General features: G+C 38.2%; 1 protein-coding gene across 3 annotated transcripts in view; it reads right to left on the bottom strand.

The window, feature by feature from the left end:
* LOC117406624 (cAMP-dependent protein kinase catalytic subunit PRKX) overlaps nt 1-26,265 on the bottom strand; it is a 56,829-nt gene that overhangs the window by 16,853 nt on the left and 13,711 nt on the right. The window contains exons 2-5 of one of the 3 annotated variants that reach the window (XM_034010787.3): nt 19,830-19,998; nt 18,546-18,809; nt 11,738-11,857; nt 6,887-6,982 (exon numbers count right to left, since the gene is read on the bottom strand). In XM_034010787.3, the coding sequence (XP_033866678.2) occupies nt 6,887-6,982; nt 11,738-11,857; nt 18,546-18,809; nt 19,830-19,998 (649 nt within the window). The remainder of the gene's footprint in view (nt 1-6,886; nt 6,983-11,737; nt 11,858-18,545; nt 18,810-19,829; nt 19,999-26,265) is intronic. The other 2 variants (XM_059029019.1, XM_059029020.1) reach the window with 2 other exon arrangements.

The following is a 26,265-nucleotide window of genomic DNA, read 5'->3' as shown; positions in this document are numbered from 1 at the left end:
TATAACATCAGCCCCTTTGCAAATACAAAAATGACACTTCTCTTTTACATTAATATAATCATACATTTACTGAAGATAGTAACATATACAGTACTACACTTTATAGACTTGCCATGAATCGTGTACTACCTGTAACCAACATCAATACAGAAAAGAAAATGTGTATTACTTCTGGTATTTATACAGTAACAGCAGACCTGCAGCTCAGCAACCACAGATTACTCCTCCAAACAGCAAACCATACTGCTTTTGTTGCCGAACGGTGGAAGGCCACTAGAGTGCTATAACAAGAGAGTTCTGACATTCCAAAATTAAATCTTGCAAAGTTCTTTATCTGCCAATATTCAGTCTTTAAATTGTACTGTAGTAAATCCATCCAGCTGCTAAAAAGCTTATGATGGATTAGTTATGCAGTGTTCGAGACCTTTCCAGAACTGATGTGCGACACATGAACAAATTTCAGAACTGATGCATGAACAATGAGGGATTTCAAAACGGAGATGAAAATTCTATTTATGGTACAAAAAGTACAATTGGACATATGGCATTATTACAGACAAGAAGCTAAGGTTGCTATGAAGATTTGGAAAGTGAAAATTCCAATTTTGACCCCTTTGTTTCCACACACACTCACCCAACCCAATAAAATTGCTTTTACAACCAGTAACATTTTGATAAAGCACAGTACTAAAGTACATTTATGTGACCTCTAAATGCAAAATACCTTCAAGCCTGTCTTCAAGTCAGAGCATAAAAGTATGCATTAACAGAAAACATAACCATTGTAAGGGCACTTTATAACTTGTTACCAGTTCGATGTGAACAATAATGTGCCTGCCGTGTCATCTGTGTAAATTCCTGTGTCCACTAACAGCTACAGTATGAAGATTTAAGGACTAGGTCCAGAGACAGCTGAATATGCCATTAGAGTTTACATGTGAGGAGAGGACGAGGCACTGTTTCCCTTTCCTTTATGTTCTGCACACTAATTGACTAAACAGTTGGAGAGGAAACATTTAACACACATTCTGAAATAACTTCACCAGACCTGCTTGCCCCTGGTGTCAGGCTAGCTATGAATGGACAGTGTGCCATTACAAGATCACCTGCATTGGGTTACACAGGGATATTCCTTTAGCTTAGGTATCAGTTATCAGCTTTCTGGCTCGTCTTTATGTCAAAGACAAAAGACATGGACAATGCATCTGCTGAGTGAATACTGGACAAGGAGCATGTTCTTTTCAACAGCAAGTGGCAGGTTTAAAAACAAATTCATACTAGACAACATTGCATATGCTGGCCCTTTTAAGACACACACTTCCCTCCTCATTAGCATATATTCAAACTTGGTTACTGCAGGTGCTTTGATTCTCCTGGATAACACAACCATCAATTCACTGGACATGATCGAGGGCTGCGAAGAGGAAGAGACCTCGGGAATTGATAATAGGAGAGATGTACTTTATGACTTAAAGCTGGGTCCACACCTGAGCGATCAGTTGCGCAACTTAGTTGCATGCAGCCGAGTCGCTTATATGTGGACGTCCCGCAACCAGTTGCGAGCAGTTGCGCCAGGCTCTACTTTCCAAGCAACCTCCTGAGTGACTTCTGTAGACATAGGCGTTCACATGGCAATTCGCAAACTCTGATTGGTTCTTATAATGCTGACTGCACGGTAAATTGCCACACAGACATCGGGGAAAATCACAGACAGGGCTTGCTTTGAGATTTTGTAGAGACATCCCAAGCTTGCGTAGGTATCACCGGTGGCCAGATATCTCAGTGTCACTGACAGTCTCTCTTCTGCCGGTATAGGCGCTCTGAAGAAGGTATTTTCTTTTTCAATTAAAGGTTTTACTAAGTTTAGTAGTATTTTTTTTTTAGTAGTATGTCCATCCGTAAAAAGTTTTGGTACTTTACTGCATCTTCGAGCCTCATTTCCTCAACAAGGGCATGACATGCCCCAATGTTTCTGCCAACGCCTCAACCATCATTTCGTCTTTGGTGGCTTTGTTTTTTCTTTAGTAAATATGGCATTTAAAATAGAAACAGTTGATAAAAATAATAACAGCCAACTCTTCCTCGTTAATTACTGGACATATTTTTTCACCAAAAAAAAAAGTGTCACCTCAGTTGTCAAAAAATAAAATAAACAAACAAATAAATAAATAAATAAAATAAATAAATAAATAAATACATACATACATACAACTCTAAACTTGTAGAAGACACAGGACAAAAAACAAACAAACAAAAAAACAACCTGTCAACTAATTTGTCAAAACCCCCCCAAAAAATACTTCACTTGAAGATGGAATAAAAAATGTAAAAAAAAAAATAAAAAAAAATGAAACTTGTAGACGCAGGAACATTGTTGCACAAGTAATTGCTCAGATGTGGACACAGCAATTGCCCGCAACCGAGTTGCGCGATTTCAGGAGCAATTGGGTTGCGCAACTGATCGCTCAGGTGTGGACCCGGCTTTAGAGATGACTGAGGAGATTACCCTTGTCTCGCGGAGGTGAGGCCGAACCAATCGGTCTCCAAGGCTGGGAAGCAACTGATACTCCCCCCAACGGGGATCTAGAGGTGAGAAAATGGGAAGATGACAGTGTTGTTAGATAGATATGGCCGGGGGTCCCCCTTCTGGCTGAGAACCTTCCCCTGTGGACTACGAGATCAGGGACGGGAAGTGAGCTTCACTTTACCCCCAGAGGGGGACCATTGCAGAGGTGGAGTGGCAGAATAGAGGAGGAAAGTGTAGTGAGTGAGGAGGGGATGACGGAAAAAAAAATGCAAGACGGAGAGCAAGCTCATGGCTTGGGGTTTAAATAGGGGTTTAGCAGATGTTATTGGTAGGAAGGAAATAAAGGGGGGGGGGGTGCCCTCGCTCATGCCCCCCGAATCACAATGATGACATATACTGGTCATCTTTCTTGGACTAGTTGAGAAAGTTGTGGGATTAAATTGATTACCACAACCCTCTACGCAGTTCCTAGTTGACCCAGTACTCCTGGAAGAAGGGGCCACAATCCCACAAAACTCCTTCAGGCAACTCCAGAGGCTGTCTTTATGGCAAAAGGTGGGCCCAGCCAATATCATGTGAAATTTACAAACTGAACACTCTAGACTTTGTTTTTCCATTACACAAACTGCATCATTATCAAAACGGACAAAGCTTCCTGTCTATAGCCCTGCAAACCGCAATCAAATGTCATCAGTTTGCAAAAAAAAATATCACACTGCTAGATGGCGGACAGATGTATGGCTGTTGGCATTAGTTACAGGGGTTTTAAAATAGACCAGATGTAATGACACGTCAGAAAGAGATGAGGTAAATGGCTGCATAATATAAAGAGCGTCAGGCTCATTATATAACGTGCAACACAAAGTGCATATAGTGTAATATAGCACTCAGCACTTAAAACGTTCAACAATTATAGTACTGTATATTTCAACCTAAAACACCTCAGTTCAGCTATCCCCACAGTTCGTGTTACCATTTCTCTAGAAATCCTTTCCATGCAACATTTAACTGAAGTCCATTTATGTCTCGCAAAAAAGTTATAATAAAAACACTACAGCCAGGATGTTAGAAAGCGTCTGCCCAAAATCGATATGACGACTGCACTTAAAACTATATCTCCATTGTTTGGTAGCTCACAGAAACCCACACATTAATACCAGAAACAGCAGGAGACAAAAGTTGGCTGGAAAATACAAAAGCCTATAAACTTGGTGGAAATATGTTGAAGATGTGAAGACTCTGTGGAATGCAGAATCTAAAAAGACAACAGATTAGTTCAAAATGTTATAAAATGTGTTTTTCAAATGCTGTATTTTGCTTTTGGCTTTTTCTTTGTTATTATTATTATTATTATTATTATTATTATTATTATTATTATTATTATTATTATTACTATTATTATTATTATTATTATTATGATGATGATGATGTGGTAAAAAATTATTCTAAATACATTACGATTCAAAATTGCAATCTTCTTTAAAAGTTACAGAAATAGAAGACTACTGTTTTCGAAATACTACATGTCTATCAGGGCTTTCGCTGCCATCCAAGGTATACAAAACTATGGCTTACAAGACATTGAAAGTTTTTAACACACCCTTAGAAACCATGTGGTTATAGGATTATTACTTGGCCACCAAATACTGAACATCACTCCCAAGGTAAAAAACAAAACAAACAAACAAACAAACAAAAAACAGAACATCTATTTTATGACTGCACCAACAACAATTTAACCACACTTTTAAAACATCCCACCCTCCCCGAAAGCAGCAATAGTCTCAAGATCAGATCTTCACTGTGTTTTTACAGTATTACAGCACCTCAAACCTTCAGCAGCAGAAGGTCTTGAAATCTCTCTCGTCTCATTAATAACAATTTGCTTGATGAAATTATTTCCAGGTTGATATTGCAAGGAGAATGACGGTATACAGTAACATGTGCAAATACCCATGCCTGTGCAAAATAATTAGACAAACAGCACCTGTAGACCTCCTGGCTGCCGAGCTCCCCTCAATAATAGATGCAGTGCTTCTTCCTCTGGTGCTGGAGACAGCGGGGCTTCTCCCAATGGCGGCAGAGGCGGGAGCGGCAGCTAGTCTCCCTCTAGCGGAGGAGGCGGGAGCGGCAGCTAGTCTCCCTCTAGCGGCGGAGGCGGGAGCGGCAGCTAGTCTCCCTCTAGCGGCGGAGGCGGGAGCGGCAGCTAGTCTCCCTCTAGCGGCGGAGGCGGGAGCGGCAGCTAGTCTCCCTCTAGCGGAGGAGGCGGGAGCGGCAGCTAGTCTCCCTCTAGCGGCGGAGGCGGGAGCGGCAGCTAGTCTCCCTCTAGCGGAGGAGGCGGGAGCGGCAGCTAGTCTCCCTCTAGCGGAGGAGGCGGGAGCGGCAGCTAGTCTCCCTCTAGCGGCGGAGGCGGGAGCGGCAGCTAGTCTCCCTCTAGCGGCGGAGGCGGGAGCGGCAGCTAGTCTCCCTCTAGCGGCGGAGGCGGGAGCGGCAGCTAGTCTCCCTCTAGCGGAGGAGGCGGGAGCGGCAGCTAGTCTCCCTCTAGCGGCGGAGGCGGGAGCGGCAGCTAGTCTCCCTCTAGCGGAGGAGGCGGGAGCGGCAGCTAGTCTCCCTCTAGCGGCGGAGGCGGGAGCGGCAGCTAGTCTCCCTCTAGCGGAGGAGGCGGGAGCGGCAGCTAGTCTCCCTCTAGCGGCGGAGGCGGGAGCGGCAGCTAGTCTCCCTCTAGCGGCGGAGGCGGGAGCGGCAGCTAGTCTCCCTCTAGCGGCGGAGGCGGGAGCGGCAGCTAGTCTCCCTCTAGCGGAGGAGACGGGAGCGGCAGCTAGTCTCCCTCTAGCGGTGGAGGAAGCTAGCAGCGGACCGAGTTATCTGTGAGGAGGAACAACGTCAAGTGGGAGCCACTGGTGGACCCCCGGAAGGTGCTGATGCCACCACTGCACATCAAATTGGGCCTTATGAAACAATTTGTCAGAGCTCTAGATAAGGAGTCGGCAGCCTTCAAGTACCTTCAAGACTTCTTCCCTAAGCTGTCTGAGGCAAAGGTCAAAGCCGGTGTCTTCGTCGGACCACAGATAAAGAAGATCCTGGAGTGCAATGAATTCCCCAAGAAGCTCACTAGTAAGGTGAAAGCGGCTTGGAACAGCTTTGTCGCAGTGGTTCGGGGCTTCCTGGGCAATCACAAGGCCGAAAACTATGTGGAGCTGGTTGAGACTCTGGTGAAGAATTACGGCATAATGGGCTGTAGGATGTCCCTCAAAGTCCATATCCTTGATGCTCATCTTGATAAATTCAAGGAGAACATGGGAGCGTACTCGTAGGAGCAAGGCGAGCGCTTCCACCAGGATATACTGGACTTTGAACGCCGCTACCAAGGACAGTAAACGAGAACATGATGGGAGACTACATTTGGGGACTGATTTGTGAGAGTGATTTACAGTATAATCGTAAATCTCGAAAAACTACTCACTTCTAAATCTTTTGTAGTCATTTTTGTATTACTTTAGTATAAATACATGTTAATTTGGATTCATATGTTGTTTTTTTCTGACTTTATGTGAACGAAAAGACACAAATTCGCCCGTTTTCTCACTGGAAATAGGTAAACTTCAAAATATCACTGTCCGGTCACAAAAGCAAAGTTTGTGGGGAATAATAGTCATTTTCTATACTTTTGAGGCATAAGCAATTAGGAAATAACACTTACTACCCAGGAACAAAAATTGTGTTACATAGTGTCATCACAGCAGAATCTGTCTATTGATCACCTGCAGTGACGTCAACAACACTCCTAGAACATTTGATGTTCCAGAGAAATATATATTTTTATGCAATATTTGAACCAATGTGTTGGCAAAGGAATGTGGATTCACAGCCCCCTATGTAAATATTAAGGTACTCATCAACAAAGTGTAGAAAGCATCGCCCTATTTGATCCCATTCCTTCAAAAAAATTATTCCTGTGAAACATGTACATTGAGCTCAGGAATGTGGCATTCAATTCTGAATCTAATGTTGTAAACATATGCTAACCGAGAAGGGCTCATAAACAAATGCTCTGTTGTTTAGAGGGGAAAGTTAAAAAGAACATATGAGAAAATATAAAAGGAAAAGTTCATTGCATAATGCAGGTAATACAATATATAAGCTATATGAATATTGATTTACCTCTGTCACCAAATCCTTTAAATTAATGAGCAGGTTTATTACAAGATTAGCAGAATTACTTTTGCTTATTAGCTTCAACAGTGCCTTCTTTGTATTGATATAACAGTAAAACATGTCAAAAAGAGATTGTATTAACCATGTCCAGCAACCTTAGTGAAAGCACTATTTGAAAACTCAATTTATTTTATTGACACTTACTTTACATTGAAATCCAAATGTCTTGGAAAGTCTATTTTGCCGGCCAGAATCTTCTGATAAATACCAAATGGATTGTCATCAAAAAATGGTGGATATCTATAAAAAAAAAATGGGGGAGGGGAAGCAAAACCAATAATTACGTATACATTTATGACAGAGTAAATGCACGGTGATGTTGAACTGCAGGATTTACAAGCTCTTCCTTCAACATATTGATAAACCAGCTATCAGTATTACCAAATGATTAAACCTGTAATTCACAAAACTTATTTTTTGATGTATTCATGAAAACTCCAACAAAGCCAACATCAGTTTAGAACTCTGAATTATTATTTTAAAAAAAGACAGATACTGAGGTTATGATAGTGTTGTCAAGACTGCCAGGTCTGGTTCAACATTCAGTGTCTGTCTTGTCAGTTACCATTACAAAATGACATTGTACAATGTTTCATGTACGGTATTCACTTTAAGTAAGAGCAAACTCCCCACACCCATGCAATAGAATGCATTTTACTACAAGTTGTATTAAAGAATACAAATTGTCAAGATGGCTAAAACCACTTATGGTTAAAAACTGAAATTGGCCTTTTTTGGCAAAACAGGGTCACGTGATACTGGCAGAATGTAGTAAACAAACACAAAATAATCATATTTTAGTGTAAAATTGAAATCGATTGGTGTGGGACAGTTCAGCTTTGAAGTTTTCAACCATAAAACTGGATTACCTGAGCTTTTAAATGGGTCAAGATGGAGGTGAAGAGAGTCCCTGTTACAAATGTGTGTGACGGGCTCATCTACAAAATGAGTAAGGAACCGTCAAACTTTAAAATCATTAAACAGGCACTGCAGAGAACATTGGTTTCTTTAACTGACCCAAACTACACAGGTAAAGGACATACACATTCAGAACAAAAATGTCCACGCTCCACCTTCATTTACTGCTGTTAGCGGCTGCTCCGGTACAAGGGCAAATGGTAACTTAGTGTTTAACTGCATTAGGTAATAGTGTTTAACTGTATTATCACATGAACTGTGGATAAGTCATTAGTAAAATAATTTGAATTAAATGTTTTTGTGACCAGCAGGCGTAGTGAAAGCACAATGAAACAAACAACCTGAGGAGGTAAATTACAATGTGTATTACAGTCTACCACAATATTAAGCAGCCAGTATGATAGTTCAGAACAGTACAGTAGGTAAAAAGGCAGACATTTTAAAGGGAAACATACATAGTACTGCAAGCCTCATCAACATACCACATTTTAAATAAGATTGTGGTGGTTTTTTTGCGCAATGTAGTTGGCTTCTTCAAAATTACAAATATTTCCTCTTTGGCAAAATCCCTGCTACTTTACTATCGCAGTCTATTTACATAAACGTAAAATAAGAGCTTTCTCATAGGTGCAGGCAGCTTTTTTGATACAATTCACCAGGAATAAAAATGTGTTTTGAAATAGAGGTTCAACAGATCAACTTTAGTAACCTTTTTGGGATTGTAAAATACTGTTCTAGTTTGCAAATGTTGTAGGAGTATGAGATCAGATACTTTAATGGAAAAAAATAAATCCCTCGCAATCAGAGACAGACAGATCAAGTGTCCCCCAAGCCTACACACCGTACTTCCTGAATAATTTAATAATTTCTATTTGACTTACTAATTAATGGGGCCAAACCAGGGCTTTTTCTGTTGGCTATCATTTATGAAAAAGCAAGATTTACTGTACCTGGCATTTCTTTACTGTATTCTAATCCATAATGTTGCAAACCTAAATTTGCTGCATTAGCAGTTTAAACAATATTAAAGGCCTTCTCTTTATTGACATTTTGCTAAAACTACTTCATCCAAAACTCATTACCATTATATAACATTTTTATTCCAAGGTCTCTTGCATTTATGGTTTTCTAAAAACTACTTTTTTTTTTTTTTTAAGAAAATCTGATTAATACTGCCATCTACTGGATGACTTTACAAACACTTTTTGTGCTATTACATACTCTTCAGTCATAGCAAAAATATGATCAAATAAAAAACAAATAAATAAATAAATAAAAAGCACTGAACTGAAATGACTCATAAGGAAGTATTTGAGGCATGGAGTGTTAACCAGGTGTCAACTCCCTTTCCCTGGGAAGGGAAGGGAGGCTGGGACTGGGGTGGGGGTTGTCTGATCCAGATCAGTAAGATTGACAGTCAAATCCTGGGAGATATGTCTTGACTCAACAAGACTGCCTGGGATCCCAAGGACACTTGTGTATTTATTTATTTCCCATTTATGGGATTCACACTTTTGGTGCTAGTATCAAATACTTTCATATATGACATAATACATAAAATTACTTGTGAAGCAGTTTCTAACTAATTTCCCCAACATACCTATATAGATAAACATTTCCTGAATTGTGCAAATTTCACTTTAGATGTAAAAGCTTTTAAACAGCACACTAGTTCAAAGGCACTGTTCCCTGCATCTGAACAGGATTTTACTGCCCTTCAGTACTGAATTTCATTGTCTCGGCCCACTGCCCACTATTTCGGGACATTCCACGTTATCTCGGCTCACTGACTCCAAGTTAACACTGGTTTCCTGACTGTACAAAAGCCTGTGTGTTTTTCCTTTACTCATCACACAGGCTTGGATTAGGCACAATATAACTCCAGCACAAGGAAGGCGATGGATATTTATCCATCCCTCCCACATCTGTAAAACTCTGTCCTGATGAATAGGGGACTTTGTCACCCTGGAACCAGCAGGCATACTGTACTATATGATTTGCTAATCTGTCGATAAAGATGTGAGCAAAGGAGGCTATTGTACCGCTCTGCGTACAGACTACCATGTGTAAGAAATAACATCAGGAAATCGTTCTCACTCCTGAGCTAAAGAGAATATCTCTGGACATGCAGTACATTTCGTGTAAGGAAAGATCTGATTAATACGGTTTCTCAAATTCTACGGTAAATATTTTACCCAAACGTTTGTCTTACATTAAGATCAAGCCAGACCATACACAGTTACTGAGACCAATTGTCAATATTCTACAGAAGCAGAAGTGGAGCTTAGAAATGTCTAACCCACCTGTTGTCAATACAAATGTTAAGAAAAACTGTACAAGTTTCAGATTAAACTAAGGTATTTGGTTTCTTTACCCAATAGCAATATAAATTCAGCCACTTGCACCCTAGTGGAATTACCATCTAATGTATTAGAGGGAGGGATTTGCATAGGCATATACCTTTACGTCGTGGATCTCATTCAATTTTACTTGAAGATTCAGTGGTAAACTGCAGCATTTCCTCTTAATGCATCATGAATTAAAAGGGGTCATAATTATGAAGTTATTTTTTGGCATAAATGGTATCCTCTTCTGTGTCTTTTTGCTTTAGGGCTCCAGCTTATTCTAAATACCTATATTTTTCCTTAACTTGACTTCCAATGCTCACATAAATAAGCCCCCCGCTCAGCTTGCATGACAAAAAAACCAACCAACCAGCCAAACAAAAACATTCAATAATAGGGGGAAATGTTCAAATTAGGAAAGTGTCTACTCTACCTTGTTATGAATGGAAAAAAACATCTGTTTATCATATAGGCAAGCAAAATATTTTATCCTTCCAACTATTTTATTGCTTGTTTAAGGGATAAAATACCCCATATAATCTCTAGCAACTTAAGGCACAGAAAATAAAAAACAGCACCTTTCATCGTGGACCACCATCACAAAGCACTTTACAGAGGTAGGCTGTGAACTGTGCATTATATGCAGAGTCACTTACAATAGGACATTGATTTAACATTTAATCCGCAGGAGCACAAGGAGGTTAAGTGACTTGCTCAGGGGCACACAGTGAGTCAGTCAGTGGCAGAGGTGGGATTTGAACCAACCTTCTGGTTACAGGCCCTGGACTTTAACCACTGGCCCACACTGCCTCCTGTAAGGTATACATATATACACACACATATAAATACACACACACACTATTTTTCTCTTTCTCTCCAGTGGCTGTTTACTCTGAGACAGCAATTTACACAATTAGAATATCACGATGGAGGAAGCGAACTTACTTGTATCGTATTTCAGTCAGGACAACACTTCATATTAATGTGAATACACAATGCCATCTGCAGGAAGGTTTCTTTATACACTTCAACACACACAGCAAAGCAGCCAAGTAAATATGAATAAATGTGATTTATTGTCTGTACACGTTCCAACAGATAAAAAAGTATCATATCAATTCAGTTCCATTGCATGTACTGGCACATATTAGATTGTGACCTGTGTACCCAAAACTTTAGTGTTGTTACCTGTGCATATTAAACAGCTCATTTCACATCTGAATACCACCTCCAGCCTTATAAATCAGGAGGATTCTGAGAAGCAAGAAAGACCAGGCTGAGGTAATTACAATATGCTTGAGATTTATTGATCGCTATTAAAGGTTATAATTGAGCTTATTTCACATAGGGTGCCAGCATGAAACTGTGAACCTGAACGATGTTTATAAGTCTAGTCTGGTTTCCGTCTATCTCTAAAACGTTACCCAGGAAGAGCTTGTGATCATATGCGGTGGCTGTACTCGGGACATAAATTGGAGGAAGAAATTGGGTTTACAGGAGAAGTCAAAATCAGAACTGACAACTCCAATTCTCCCATATTTCCAAAAACCTTTGTCTAATATTTTGACATAGCCATATGTTTCGGATTATGCCTTCTTCAGCTACATAATTAATAACAATATGATGGGTGATTGGGTGTTAATGGTGGGAATTTGTTTTTAATTTAGCAAGAACAATGAAATAGTACTGCCATAGAACATGCAGATACATGACACAGATACATGATACGTACCCCGAGAGCATCTCAAAGATGAGTACTCCCAAAGCCCACCAGTCCACCGCTCTGCCGTGACCTTTACTCTGAATCACTTCCGGTGCAAGGTATTCAGGTGTCCCACAGAGAGTCCATGTCCTGAAGAAACAATACAACTATTTACCAACCGGTTTATACAAACTGTCCACTACACTTAGCCAAATCACGAAAACACTTGGAATAAAAATATATGACTCTCATTAAAAATAACATTTTATTGAAAATGTGAATGCATAAACACAGACTAGTAATGTGCTATTGCTGGGTAGCAGTGTGGAGTAGTGGTTAGGGCTCTGGACTCTTGACCGGAGGATTGTGGGTTTAACCCCAGGTGCTGCTGTACCCAAGTTGAGCAAGGTACTTTACCTAGATTGCTCCAGTAAAAACCCAACTGTATAAATGGGTAATTGTATGTAAAAAAATAATGTGATATCTGTATAATGTGAAATAATGTGATATCTTGTAACAATTGTAAGTCGCCCTGGATAAGGGCGTCTGCTAAGAAATAATAATAATAATATTACCTATTGCAGAATGGTTTAGCTTAGGATTTATAATAGTTCTATAATATAAAATAAAGTGTTGTCCAGATAGCTTTTAATTAAAGCCCCCACATACTGTACAGTATGGAACTCTTGAAGTTAAGGCTTTTTAGCTTATCATTGAAAGCACCACCTGCTGCTGGAAAATTGGATGGTGAGAATGGGATGAAATACAAACCACAGTTATGTGGTACTTTTTACTTGTCTATGCTATAACTTTGATTAAGTGTATTTATTATCACTTCTTTTAACTCATATTGTACACAGTAGTTTTTATCGAAAATGGCCCTGCCAGTGGGTCCCATTGTGTTCTGATGTTAGATTAACAGGCATAAAAAGGTGGTTCCCTCGGACTAACAATAACATTTTTTACCAATTGCCGTGTAATATGTTGTTCTCTGTGAAAATTCAAATTTCTGAAAGAATAACGCAAATATACAAATTTGTTATCGCTTAAAATAAATACAGCAAACATTTGCCTTATTGATGCACTACCTGTTACACTGCATTTAGGAACCTGGCAGCCAGTTCAGGTTGCTTCCGGTAACACTCCATAGAGCTGTGCGATTTCTTTAAAATGTCTCCAAATAGCTGCTAAGGATCGCTCTGTCCAGTACAAGAAGGAGATATTTCACGTGTCTTATTTTTACAATTTTTTTTTATTTTGTTTGATAATTCACCGATGGTGAAAATAGAATGTCTTTAAAAAGGTGAACATAAACTAAAGATAAACTAAATATTTTACAATTTAAAATTTACTGTTTTTCAGGTAGGCATTTAAATATTTAGGAACATTTGTTGTATAATAAAGTGACTGACTGTGACAACGCTATTTTGTGAAATATCTTGAAATACCTATTTTTATACCACAAAATAAGTCACATTATATACAAAGCATTGTATAGATGAGGCCTGAGCCAATTAACAAAACCACTCAGTTCAACTACGGCAATAATACTCACATGGACACTGTAATAAAAGTACAATTACTGTATTTTTATAACAAGAGGAACATTCTGATTTGAACCTTTTTTTAAATGCTAGAATTTTCGGCTTGATTCAAATTTGAATTATAATTTTGATATCCACTAGATGGCAGTGCTTACTGCTACCAGGACAGAGGTGCTGTATTAAAATAACCAGGATATCATGAATTGACGGTGTGCCTTCTAAAAGATAACTGTGCTCACAAAAGTAGGCTATTTTTAAGAGGGACGTTTTAATAGCAATGTAGAGCTCAGGAGAAAACATTGTTTAAAGCTGCAGTGTCCAACACTCTTGTTCAGTGTTACAGTAAAACGTGACTTAACTGCACACTCTACCAAATAAAAATAAAAAACCGACCACCTTTAATTGACTTTCTACAGCAGGCGCGATAATGACACTCCTTAGTGAGTAATTTCATTTATTATTATTATCATTATTTCAGTTATTTATATATGCTAAAGCAGGGGTGCCCAGACTTTAGGTGCATAGGATCTACTTTTCCCACCCTCATCCTAACACGGTCTACCAGCAATGAAGTGTCAAATTATTACATACAGTAAAACCTCTAAATCAACCCCCACCACTACATACTGCAAAATACAGTAGTGCCAGAATGTCAATAAAGGACCTTTTTTTTTTTAAATTCTGAAATATTAACTTCACCTTATTAAATTGATGTGGATGATTTGCACTGCATGGCGTCAGCAAGGTGTTCAGTCTGGATTGTAGCTGCTGATTGCTAGCCTCAAGTAGACGTCCAGGTGGTCATCTGTTAGAATGGACCGGTGCTTGGACTTGATGATCTTCATGTTTGAGAACGCTGCCTTGCAAAGGTAGATGGAACTAAAAAATGCTGTCAAATACATAGCACTTTCTCAGATTTGGATATTTTTCCTCCACGATAAGGTTCGAAAAATGTTCTTTTGATGCCCTTGATTTGACATGGAGGTCACTTTGCAGTGTCAAAAAAGGTGTGTCCATGTGAAACTATGCAATTTCTTCAACATCCACTTCTGCACCAAACGGAAAGCACATAAATGTTGCTACGGGTTCTAGCATTGCAAAGTCTTGGAAGCGCCTGTCAAAGTCTGTGGTAATGCTGTGCATCTGTTCTACATATCAATCACTGGCAAAATTTGCAGTTGCTTTTCCCTGGCTTTCTAGCTCTGACATCATATTTCTGAAATTTCTCAGTTCTTGCCACTGCAGTTGTGAGGACAGCCGTTTTAATTTTTATTTAAAAGTGATCACAGAACTAATCATTTCAACAATATCTCTATCTTATTCTTGCAGCTCTAAATTGAGTTCGCTCAGCCGAGCAGTAACTTCAATCAAAAAAGCGGAATCTAAAAGCCACACTCATCTTTCAACTGCTTGTATTCAGCATCTCGAGACCTCTACTAAGCCACTTTACATCTGTGTGTAGCAAGAAGTGTGTGTGTTCAGCTTCTCTTTTTTCCAGTTGAGACCTGAAAAGGTGCCTCTGCAGAATTCTGGCCTGAATTGAACACAATCTTGAGCGCGATATCCATGACATCTTTCATATTCAGCATTTTCCCACACAAAGCCCACTGATGAATTATGCAGTGATAACTAAAGAAGTCAGGGAAGTCATCATCATTTTTGCAAATAGCAATGAACCCATTGGTACGGCCAGTCATGGCTGGTGCTCCATCCGTGGTTATGGACACAAGTTTGTAAATGGGTAACTGTGTGTTAATAATAAAGTCCTTTACTGTCTGAATAATGTCCTCCCCTTGAGTTTTTCCTTTCAACGGTATGATTTTGAGCAGATCCTCTTTAGCGGTTACATATTCAAACACCACTCTAATGAAAATGCACAACTGAGATGTGTCGATCGCATCTGTCGAGTTGTCAAATTGAAGCGAAAAAAACAAACACTCATTCATGTCTTTCTTTATTTGCTCCCTCAAATCCCCACCCATCACTTCTGGATGCCATGTAACACTATTTCTGGATAGCTGAAAGTCCTTAATAGCTGAAATGATTTCAGGTTTGTTTTTGAAATTAAACAATGAGTCTGCTGCCTCTAAAACCTTTACCATTTCCTCATCCTTGAACGGTTTCTTGTGCTTAGCTAGTACGTGACTCACCTGGAATGATGCAATCGTGGCTGCCTTTGATTTCGAGATGGGCCTTGTAAAGATAAATTGTTGGGCAGCAAGTTGAGACTTCAATTCTTTCACTTGTGTCTTACGTAATTCACCGTTAGCCGTAAAGTCACTCCCATACTTCTTGTGAACAGTTTTGAAATGCCTCTTGACAAGAGCTACGCTTGAACGGCAGATCAGACACACACACTTTGAATTTACAGTGCTGAAAAAATAGATCTTCCTCACACTCACTGAAACTAAAACATTTTTAGTTTCTTGCTGCTTGGTCCAGCACTCATATTAAGGCCTTCACCGCAATGTTATAGAAAAAAAAAAAAATTCTCTATAAACTGTAAAAAATTGCAACTCACAAGTATCATATCAACCGGTAAGCGAAAGTGTGAAATCTTAGCAACGCAGCAATGGTGAGAGAAAGATATTATAAACAATGGGTTGGTCAAATTGTATGTCAGTCAAGCTGTTTGTATCTTATGGCTGTGCAGTAATGGTGCAAGAAGTGGAAGGGGGTGGTGCCTGTGGACCCGAGTGTGTGGAGAAGACTGCCAAATCCGAACTGAGCTATGAAGTGACTAGAAAGTGAAATAAACAGTAAATAATATACCAAACCTAGCTAGGGGAGTGTTAGCAAAGTATACAGTGCTTCAGGACTGTGTTATTGCCAGGTGGTGATTTACCCTTTTTCAAATAACTTCCACACGAGGTCAGCAGTAGCACTTCCTGATTAGGCCAACACCTCACTGTGCAGCCAGATTACTGTAATTGTATATGTGTGATGTAATAGTGAAACTGTGAGAAAATAGTAGCAGTAACTGATAGCATTAGCTACTATACATACAGCACCAGTTAATAAAGTTGAGTTAAGCAGCACCACCTTGTGTGATTATTGAACAGTAACCACGAGCGACCGGAATCCCGGGAAGGGGTTATAATATGCCCCCGTTGTGAGTTGGCAAAATAAGTCTTAACCGCATAAGTTTTTTAAATTTTCTACCGTCTACTAGAAATGAGTTCGGGATCGACTGGTCGACCGTGATCGACGTCCTGGTCACTCCTGTGCTAAAGCATGCCTGTTGATTAGATCTAAACATTTACCAGTTAGCATGTATACCTGAACACACGCGTTAGCAATATGAAAGGATACTGTCCACTTTGGAGCATGAGCAGCACACTTGTTTGAGCATCTGTCGGTACATTCTTATAGACTAGACTAAGGTACTCAGCTTGCCAGCATTCACAGCTTCTGTGATCCTACAAAAACTATAACCTAATGTAAAGGTCCATAACGGCTTTACAAAATTCTCAGTTAAATCTTAGTTTAAAAAAAAAAAAAAAAAGGATCTCTCACATATTTATATAGCCTAAAAGAACTGACATGTTTCTTTTTTGCTACTTTAAAACAACATATTAAAAGACATTTGTTTATTTTTTTTCTGGATTATTTTTATGAAGGGAGAACTCGTTTCTTTTTCATTGACAATGGATTTTCACTACATGCGTGTTTTAGGTGATATGGCCGCTCATCTAATTACTGTGTCCTGCAGTATTGTTTACCCATCACTTTTCAACTTTAAAGCTACGGTTTTGCTTTATTTCTTTAATTTCTCTTCTGTGGTTTATAAACTTGAACGTAACGAGAAAAACATAATCAAAGACACAGCAGATCATCTGTGCAAGTTTATAATGCACAGACCTTTGAGGGCCTACTGTACAGTTAATCAAGCTTAGCTAAAAGTAAAATGAAAGTAGTGTCTGTAAGTTTGCTTTAAAAAAAAAAAAGCTTCCAGAATCACTTTGTCTAGGATGTAACTGTTTTAATTAAATGGTATGACGTCAGTAGTTATTACAATCATGTCTATTGATTGTGTGAATGTTGTTTGGATTGTTAAAGATGTAACCCTATTAACCCCTAGGACCCTCTTGAAAATGGGAATAGTTTCATTTCAATGCAACTTCTACAAGCAGACAGGTCATCCTTCTACAGAGGTGGTAAAAGATGTTGAACCAGTACTGCCAATGTCAATGTTGTCAAAGGCTAAGTGGAATGCAGAAACCCTTAAAACAGGTTTATCTCTTTATTCCAAACTCAAAACAAGAGATAATGGCTGTACACCCCCTCCCTCTTCAGTTTCATCTTCTCAGTTAAATCTTAGTTTAAAAAAAAAAAAAAAAGGATATCTCACATATTTATATAGCCTAAAAGAACTGACATGTTTCTTTTTTGCTACTTTAAAACAACATATTAAAAGACATTTGTTTATAACAGGTTGTGTTTACTTTTGGTTTCAGACCAGGAAAGAAAGTGCTTATTGATGTTATAAAAAGTTTTTTTTTTTTTTTTGTAAATGATGAATTGTTTCTTGTGAAATGCGGACATCCACAAAGCAATTCAGCACACATCCTGATGAAAAAATACGTTTTACCAAGTATATCTTTTGGGTTGAATGTTCTTGAGAATTAGTTCAAAAGGTGACCTTTTAAAATACACATTGCCATGCCATGGTGCCAACAAAAAACTAGCCTAACAAAAATCAGTTTTTACATACAAATATACTGTAGCAAAAGCAAAGAAATGGACAATGAAAAGAAAGCAGCTAATTATTTATAAACCCAACTGAGTCATCTGCATTTAAATCTGCCAAACTGAATGGTGGGCATACATGTCCATTCAGCTCCCAGAAAATGGGTGGAACTGCTAAAGCAGTACATTGTGTGCTCCAACTAAATATTTTTTAACTTAAAATCATACAGTATTGTGAGATAGGAAAAGATAAAAAACAAGAGGAGGCCATTCTGCCCATTCATGCTTGTCCAGTACAGTATCCAGACAGCTACTGAAGGACCCCAAAGAATCGACAGAAACAACATGGCATGGCAACCCTTGAATCAGGCTTTATTGAACTTCCAATGTTGCCCTCTGGTCCTGGTCCCTGTGCTAAGCTTAAAACAGTGTATGCGAATGACTTTTTTTTGTATCTCTCCTCTCCTCTCGCCCTTCTATTTTATAAGGTCAAAAGGTGCAGCTCCCTCAGTCCTCAAAAAGCACTGTGTGAAATATACACTTCCCTATGGTCTGTAAGCACTTGTAAAAATATAGATACCTGCTGACTTTACACCAATACATACCTATCCACCAACTTTTTAGCAAATCCAAAGTCTGTAAGCCTGATATGGCCTTCTCTGTCCAGTAATATATTCTCAGGTTTTAAGTCTCTGTAAACGATTTCCTTGGAGTGTAGGTATTCTATTGCACATACGATCTCTGCAGAATAAAACAGTCCCGTGCTGTTGTTGAAGCGCCCCATGTTGCGTAAGTAACTGAAGAGTTCACCGCCGGGCACATAGTCCATTAGCATATATAAAAAACACTCGTCGTGATGGGTCCAAAATCTGCAAGAGCAAGAGCATCATCATTTTAGGAAACATGGAACATCTGCTAAAATGCACATTTTAAGGCAGAAGAGCCATAGTATTATTGCAGAAAAATCTCTAAACAATATAAATAAATGATTTAGAAAATAATTTACTTTAATCAGCTGAAGGGCTTTTGTGTACATGCAAAAAAAAAAGTATCATTCTTGTACACTGCAGTTATACACACACACACACACACACACACACACATATTACCTGACTTGCAGACTTTACTCTTAAGAGAAAAGTACTACATGAAGAAAACAAGGTACAGAATATCGGCTTTCATAAGGATTGACAAATGTGTTTTTACCCAATTGCCAATGATATACAAACACAATACAACACAACTTTTACTTAAAGCTATAATTTATTCATGGAAATCCCAGAACTAGCATTTTGAAATGCAATTCCTAAAGGAGGTCCATCAATAGATGTAATTGATCATCATTAGCATTATACTAAAATGAAAAATTACAAAATGTACTTCTACATAGTGTGGATGTATATCATACTGTAGTAATCAAAACCAGACAAAAGGTTGCCAAGCAATAGCCTTCTGCTAATCAAGTGTCTGTCGTGGAGACCGATCCTCATATTATTAAGGAATAAGTTCCTGTAACAAGGTGGCTTGCTATGGGGTATAATCACACACACACTGTACCATAGCTTATTTTGCTGACACACAGTAGAGAACTGAATTTTGGGAACACAATGCAATACAAAAAATAGCCAATAGGGGACGCTCATCACATGGGTAATTAACTACTGTATAGACAGATATAAAGCTGGGCGTTTGAGACCTCAGCTCATTCATTTAGCATTGTGTCACGTTATACAGTACCCCAAGCAACTTCATGCCAGCCCTGTACTGTATATCAAAATGACAGATTTCTCTATAAATGTGCAGTTAAATGTTTTTATACATTGAAAACCTTCACCCCCACATGATTAAACTGGTAACTCCTGGCCAACAGGTGTTAAACTGACACTTACAATCTGATTAGAAAAGGGTGGTTAACCTCCGATAATACTGCCTTTTCATTCTGTACATGCTGTTCCTGCTTTAATCGAATGACATCAGGAATTTTCATTGCTTTCAGTGCAAAATATCCTCTTGTTTTCTTTTCCTTTACCAGAAAGACACGTCCGAAGGTTCCAGTCCCTAAAAAGCAAAAAGGGACAGGTCTGTATTTTCAGATTCAGTAGCAGTCTAGATTATCGCCTTGTAGTAGTTCCTTATCAGTATTTCTTGTTATTTATTGAGTGAAAAGTGAGAACTTTGTGGCAACATCTCAGTGACATCCTGTATTTACGTCAGCAAAATTCCAAATAAAAAAAACCAAACATAGCCACTAAAAAACTAGTGTGAGAGTCAAATAGATATGTTCCTTCAACTAGGATGTTAATGTAAAGCTATAAGAAGTCAAGTAGACACGTCTTTCAGCTTGTGCCTTCTTCGGGTGTACTGGAATGTTATAAACCACTAGTTCTCAAACATTTCGAACTGAGAAGTAAGTCCCCTAAAATATCCCTTTCTTAATATATTATAAAAATACTTCTCTATGTAGATTTGTTACATTACAAAAACAAAATATTATTATTTTTCTGGTGGACTAGCATAACTCAGAAATTGACTAAGCAGGTATACAACATAAATAAAAAGAATTATGCTTGTGATATGACTGTTTTGTGACCCCTCTGACCACCAGTTTTAGACGATATCCAGCATATATATTTTTTGATTACTATATAGCCAACATTGGCAATATCAGTTTACAGTACAAGTCTACATTCTTTGTCTATTTATTATTATTTAAATTAATCAGAAATTAATTGATATGTAGGATACACTTTACATTTTTTTTTTTTAAATACAGTATTTCAAAGCAGCTCGTTACACAGTACATTTAGGCAAAGCCATTGGAAGATTAGAGAGAGGTATTTTTGTGGATATTAAATACAAATCTTGCATCATTTGGAGAAGAAACTGTCTAATACATTAAATGTTCTAAACACCAGCGGATCTTCATAACCATCCCAAGCTTGCATTACTTTTTCCACCCTGTTTTCACTGTATTGTTAAATCACCCATGGCCAGAAAGATCACCAAGATTAAAATATAGTTAAACAACAGTGGTATAATATATTTTCCACTGTTTTATATCATTAATAGACCACATTAACAAGGATGATAATAACAACTTAAGTATTTCCCCTTTTATTTCTGTAGCTGTGGATCAATTCCTGTCAGCACACTCAAACACTTAACATTAAATTAAAAAGAAAAGGAACTCATTGTTAATGGAAACTGTACGATGGTAAGAGAGACAGAGGTAGTGGCTTGTACAGCCTTGCAAACATCTGAACTACCCTATAGTGCGGCTTAACAAAAACCTACTTTATGGAATGGCAATAATAATGTAAACAGCTTTCAAGGTTACTGATTACTATCACTGTACTTTTCAATATTGTTCTCATCGTAACCATAAAAAATGAAGTTGTTACTGTGTGTGGTTGAAGATCACAAGGTCATCTGTATGCATGAAATATATACAGTAGCTAACTAAAGGTTCCCATTTATCTCCATGTGATACCGCTTGTGACAACTCGCGGAATTTCCCATGTATGAGGTGTCATGGGCTAGTCGACGAAACACGGAGGATGGAAGTACCCTACTTAGCTCAATCCAGACGGTTGTCATGCTGATGCGCTGGGGAGACCGCACTGTGGTTGATCCCCGGAGCCAGCATCGCAGCCGTGGATTTTACAAACAGTAGAAAGGACCTGGTCGTGAACATGCGTGCCAATTTAGGTATCGACTGACGTTGCGGTTTAAGACAAGAAGATTGTTGAATATTTGGCGCCAATCCAGCGTAGTGGGCAAAGTAATTGTTCAATCAACCTCGATTGAACATATGTTTCTTATAGGCCATTGCTGCACTATCTGCTGCCATTGTCATAGTTCCACCTTAAGTTGTTTTTAACGGCAAGAGTTTTGAACAATTCCCAAAATTTCCACGAGATCCAATATGGCGGTCGTACCATGTGACTTTTTCATTTGGGGACGCCAGTCTGGTTGTCCAGCCATAGGCATCTACTTACGTATGCGTTTTCATAACTCTGCAATGTTGTTTGGGAATAATAATAATAATAATAATAATAATAATAATAATAATAATAATAATAATAATAATAAACACAGCAATAACAATAGGCTTCCCCAGCCTTTGGCAGATTGGTACAGATTTTGCAATTTTTTTAATATTATTGATGGGTATTAAGTCAGGAACCAGTGACTTAGAGATGTATCTTTCATGTACACCACTCTTTATTGGCTATGTATCTAAATAAATGCTCAAAGCAGATTTGGTGGGCTTAATACAGTAGGTACAGTGTATACCCCACATGTAGTTTTAGCTGTAGGGACATGTACTATTCTGTCATTAATACAGGCATGCTTCTGCAACTTATGCAGTAGGAATAAGTTAATGCCCAAGAAACCATTTTTTCACCAAATGTTTAACATGTGCTTTTAAAGATAAAACTGTACTCAAATTAAACAGATGGAAAACTAACCCACATCTGTGTTTTAATAAATTATAAAAAGTAGCTTATACAATGAGGAGAATATAGGATGTCTATAAACTCAATAAGCAATCATTATAGTGTGCATGTCTATATTGCATGCATCCATTCTGTGAACATTGCCCTAGGATTTAAATAAATAAATAAATAAATAAATAAATAAATAAAAATGTAAAAAACAATAATATGCAAATCTGCTGCAAACAAATCACAAGGCTGATGCAGTATTTCTTACACAGATATTAAACTCTATTAGTTTCCATGTTCAAATCTACACCATGGGTGAATAAACAATACTGCAATATAATGGTTTGCATGGCTTACAGTACTAAAAGCAGGTGGCACTTGGCGTATTAGAAGGTATTATTCAGAATTTATTTTTTAAAGAAATGTTATGGAATGATTTACTATTCACTATTTTTTACTCTAAAATCTGCAGGAGTTCCACAATCATGTTAAATTTGTCATAATTGTTTCTTTCAGTGCAGCACTCAAAACAGGAAGCATGAAAGGGTCAATGCTGCTCAAAGATCTTAAACTCCTTGTCCACAGAAGTAGCACATACTGTACTGCAAATTCCCCCTTTTAGAACAAATGAAAGAGCAAACACAGTAGTACACAGACTTTTTTTTATAGTAACCAATATAGGTAGTTACATCAGCTATTAACAAAATGCCGTTTAAAGTAAATTTCAACCTTTTTAATAACATGTCAATAGAGCAATGGTTAAATCAAAACATCCCAGAAAATATGATCACCTCTGAGATGTCTACAGTTGCTGTAATTCATACAGAGAGAAGTACTGTCGGACAAACTGAAAAACCTACCATCAGTACTACTACAAGTAATGGTAAACATAGGAGCCTTACCCAACAGCGACTTGATTTAATGAACAAAAAAAAAATACCAGAAAACAAACACATCGGGTAATTAATGTTTTTCGTGACTGGTTAAAGGGAATACAGAGAATTTTATGCAACCGTCAAAAACATACTTCGCTCATCCCCTGGAGGGCGGGGGTGGGGTGTGGATTGCCAAAATTAATGGCACAGTATTCATGGGTCACACTACATTTATAAATCTGGGTTTTCAAGCCTCGGGCCCCATTACCCAAACGGTCGTGCAATGCCCTCTGTGTCAGGTCTTATTGCTTACTTATATTGTTTAGATTTACCTTGTATTCTAATCTGTTAAAGTCATAATATCCCGGCACTCTTGTGGTCTCAATAAAGCTCCTTCAGTGAATGTAACAAATACCACATAGAATAAAAAGTGATGTGATAACAGTAAATCTAAACAAGAAGAATCCATCAGTTAAAATATAATCTTACATATATGCCAAATTGTTCTTTGAGGATTTAATACCTGTAGTACAAAATGTAAATGTAAAATTCGCAATGCAATTAAGGAAGCCACATACTGTATAAGGAAAAACATGGCCAGGAACAGAAGCAATGTCTAATTTGCATTCAAAACCATTTAAAAAAATCCTCAGGGTTTGAGGCAGGAAATAGCTACTTACAGCAGCTTCTATGGTACTGTAAGTGGTGAAATGAATATGCATGATTTATGAAGAGATGGGAGCCTATAAATGAAACAAACTCATGTGTTCAGTAACTGTATCACACAGTCTTGTACTATATTATTCATTTATTCATGGTCATCTTTACAATGAGGCTGATACTATTCTGTTTGGTGGCAATATTCTTGTTTAATATGCTGCCCAAGTGACTTGAGTACATCCCCCCCCCACCCCCACCTCCCAGGCAAGAAAGAATTGGGAACTTCCTTTATTTAAAGAATGCAGTTAGGCCAGGGGCCAACTCACCTTCATGAGAATAGGACATCTAATGCTTTTAGACATCGATGTGCTTCATGCCTTCAAGGTATTTTAAACACACGTTTCAGTTTTTAATGTAGAAGAACCAGCCATGGTACAACGCTGTAAACTATAATTTCTGTGCATTTTAAATTGTATTTAAGCTTTAAACAGAACTGATACAAATCTGCCAGTAGTGGATTTAGCATAACAAAGGTAAATCAAATAGCACATGACATGTTTACTGACATGAAACTTATAAATGCATATTCATGCACTGTTAGGTGGATTGACACAATTAGTGGCACAGTATTCAGGGGTCGCGCTACATTTATAAATCTGGGTTTTCAAGCCTAAAATCCGCTTTTTTCAAACTGTACAGCACAGTGGCATTCTGAATGCTCTGTAGATAAATGGCATCTCAATTTTGCAGGTTTAAGAGTTTTGTTTGACAAAACTTCCTGATAAATAATGCACTGGGGCTTGGGTCATCCTCATATCCAGTAAATGTAAATGCCAGTACTGGACCCTGCAACCGTTACCTAGTGTAGTAAATTAATCTATCCATTTCCAACGCAACTTATCATTTGCTGACTTCGCTCGATGTACATATAAAAAACACCGGAATATAAAAGACGAGGTGGGTGGGAAGCAATTTGAAAAATTAAAAAAATGATTGGAGAGCGTATAGGATGTTACTTACCACTTCTGTTGGGCCATGACATGTAAATTAAAACAGGATTGGTGGCACACAGTCAATAGGATTTATAGCATTTTGGTTAAATTTAACAGCGTCAAGAACAGACTATACACATTATTTCCAAAAGTAGTGTTATTAGAATTTCCTTTTGGCATATAGTATCATTTATTGATACTTACTATTTGTTTCACAGTTGAAAGCTGTTTCAGTCAATGCAGACTTCTGACATATCTTATAATTATATATCACGTGGTTAAGCTGTTTGTTGTATTGCCGAGTAGTAGCACAACATGTGATTCTATAGAAATGTGTTTTTGCAAGAACTGCATAAACGAATTTTGGGAGTTTTGTTCACGGACCACCTGCAATTTACTCACAGACCACAGGTTGGGAACCACTGGTATAGCAGTATTTATATTGCACTTCCATTTAACATTGTAAACATGAAATACAGCAGTTACCATAAAAATAAATTTTAAAAAAATGTGTGCACTATTAGAATACCAATAGAGACTTAAATTGGAAAACTTTGTAATTTTGAAATATTTAATGAAGTACAGTATATAAATGTACTACATTCCGACGGAATTTGAAGATGGAACAGAAGTGGAAAACCCCAAGCATACAGTGTTTTCAGAAACTATGTTCATAAATCGTTAGAAGTTACACATTGTATTGCACTTCATACAGTGCCACACCCACCTCAGTGTGCTGTGACCAATGCTTGAGTTGCTGCTTCTATTTGAAAATTGGGACCATCTTATTTTGTGCTTGATTGATGGGGATACCACCAGGCATGGGATGACAATGTCTGACTCCCATGATAAAGTATAACATCATAGACCTGACATGGAGCTTTTGAATTCAAAATATTGGAATCTTTAATTTTAAAATATCTCTACAAAGCATGTTTCAGCTTGGCTACACCATTGAAAAAGGGCAAATAATAATAATAATAATAATAATAATAATAATAATAATAATAATAATAATAATAATAATAATAATATGATAATGACAGGTAAATGCTGATTATAGATTACGGCATTTTATCAATAATTGGCACAGATTCCAGTTTGATTATTAGTGAATTCCTACTTTTAAGTTTACATATTCCCAGAAAAATATGTTCAATGCATTTACAATACACAGCACCAGGGGCACCCGAGCGGCACATCCAGTAAAAGCACTTGAGTGCAGGATGCGTCCTATAGTCTGGACGTCGCGAGTTTGAGTCCAGGCTATTCCTTTGCCGACCAAGGACGGGAGCTCCGAGGGGGCAGCGCTCAATTGGCCGAGCGTCGCCCGGGGGGAGGGAGGGTTAG

Source organism: Acipenser ruthenus, chromosome 8 (genome assembly GCF_902713425.1).
Source record: "Acipenser ruthenus chromosome 8, fAciRut3.2 maternal haplotype, whole genome shotgun sequence".
NCBI lineage: Eukaryota > Metazoa > Chordata > Actinopteri > Acipenseriformes > Acipenseridae > Acipenser > Acipenser ruthenus.
This window is presented reverse-complemented; position numbering and strand designations above follow the sequence as displayed.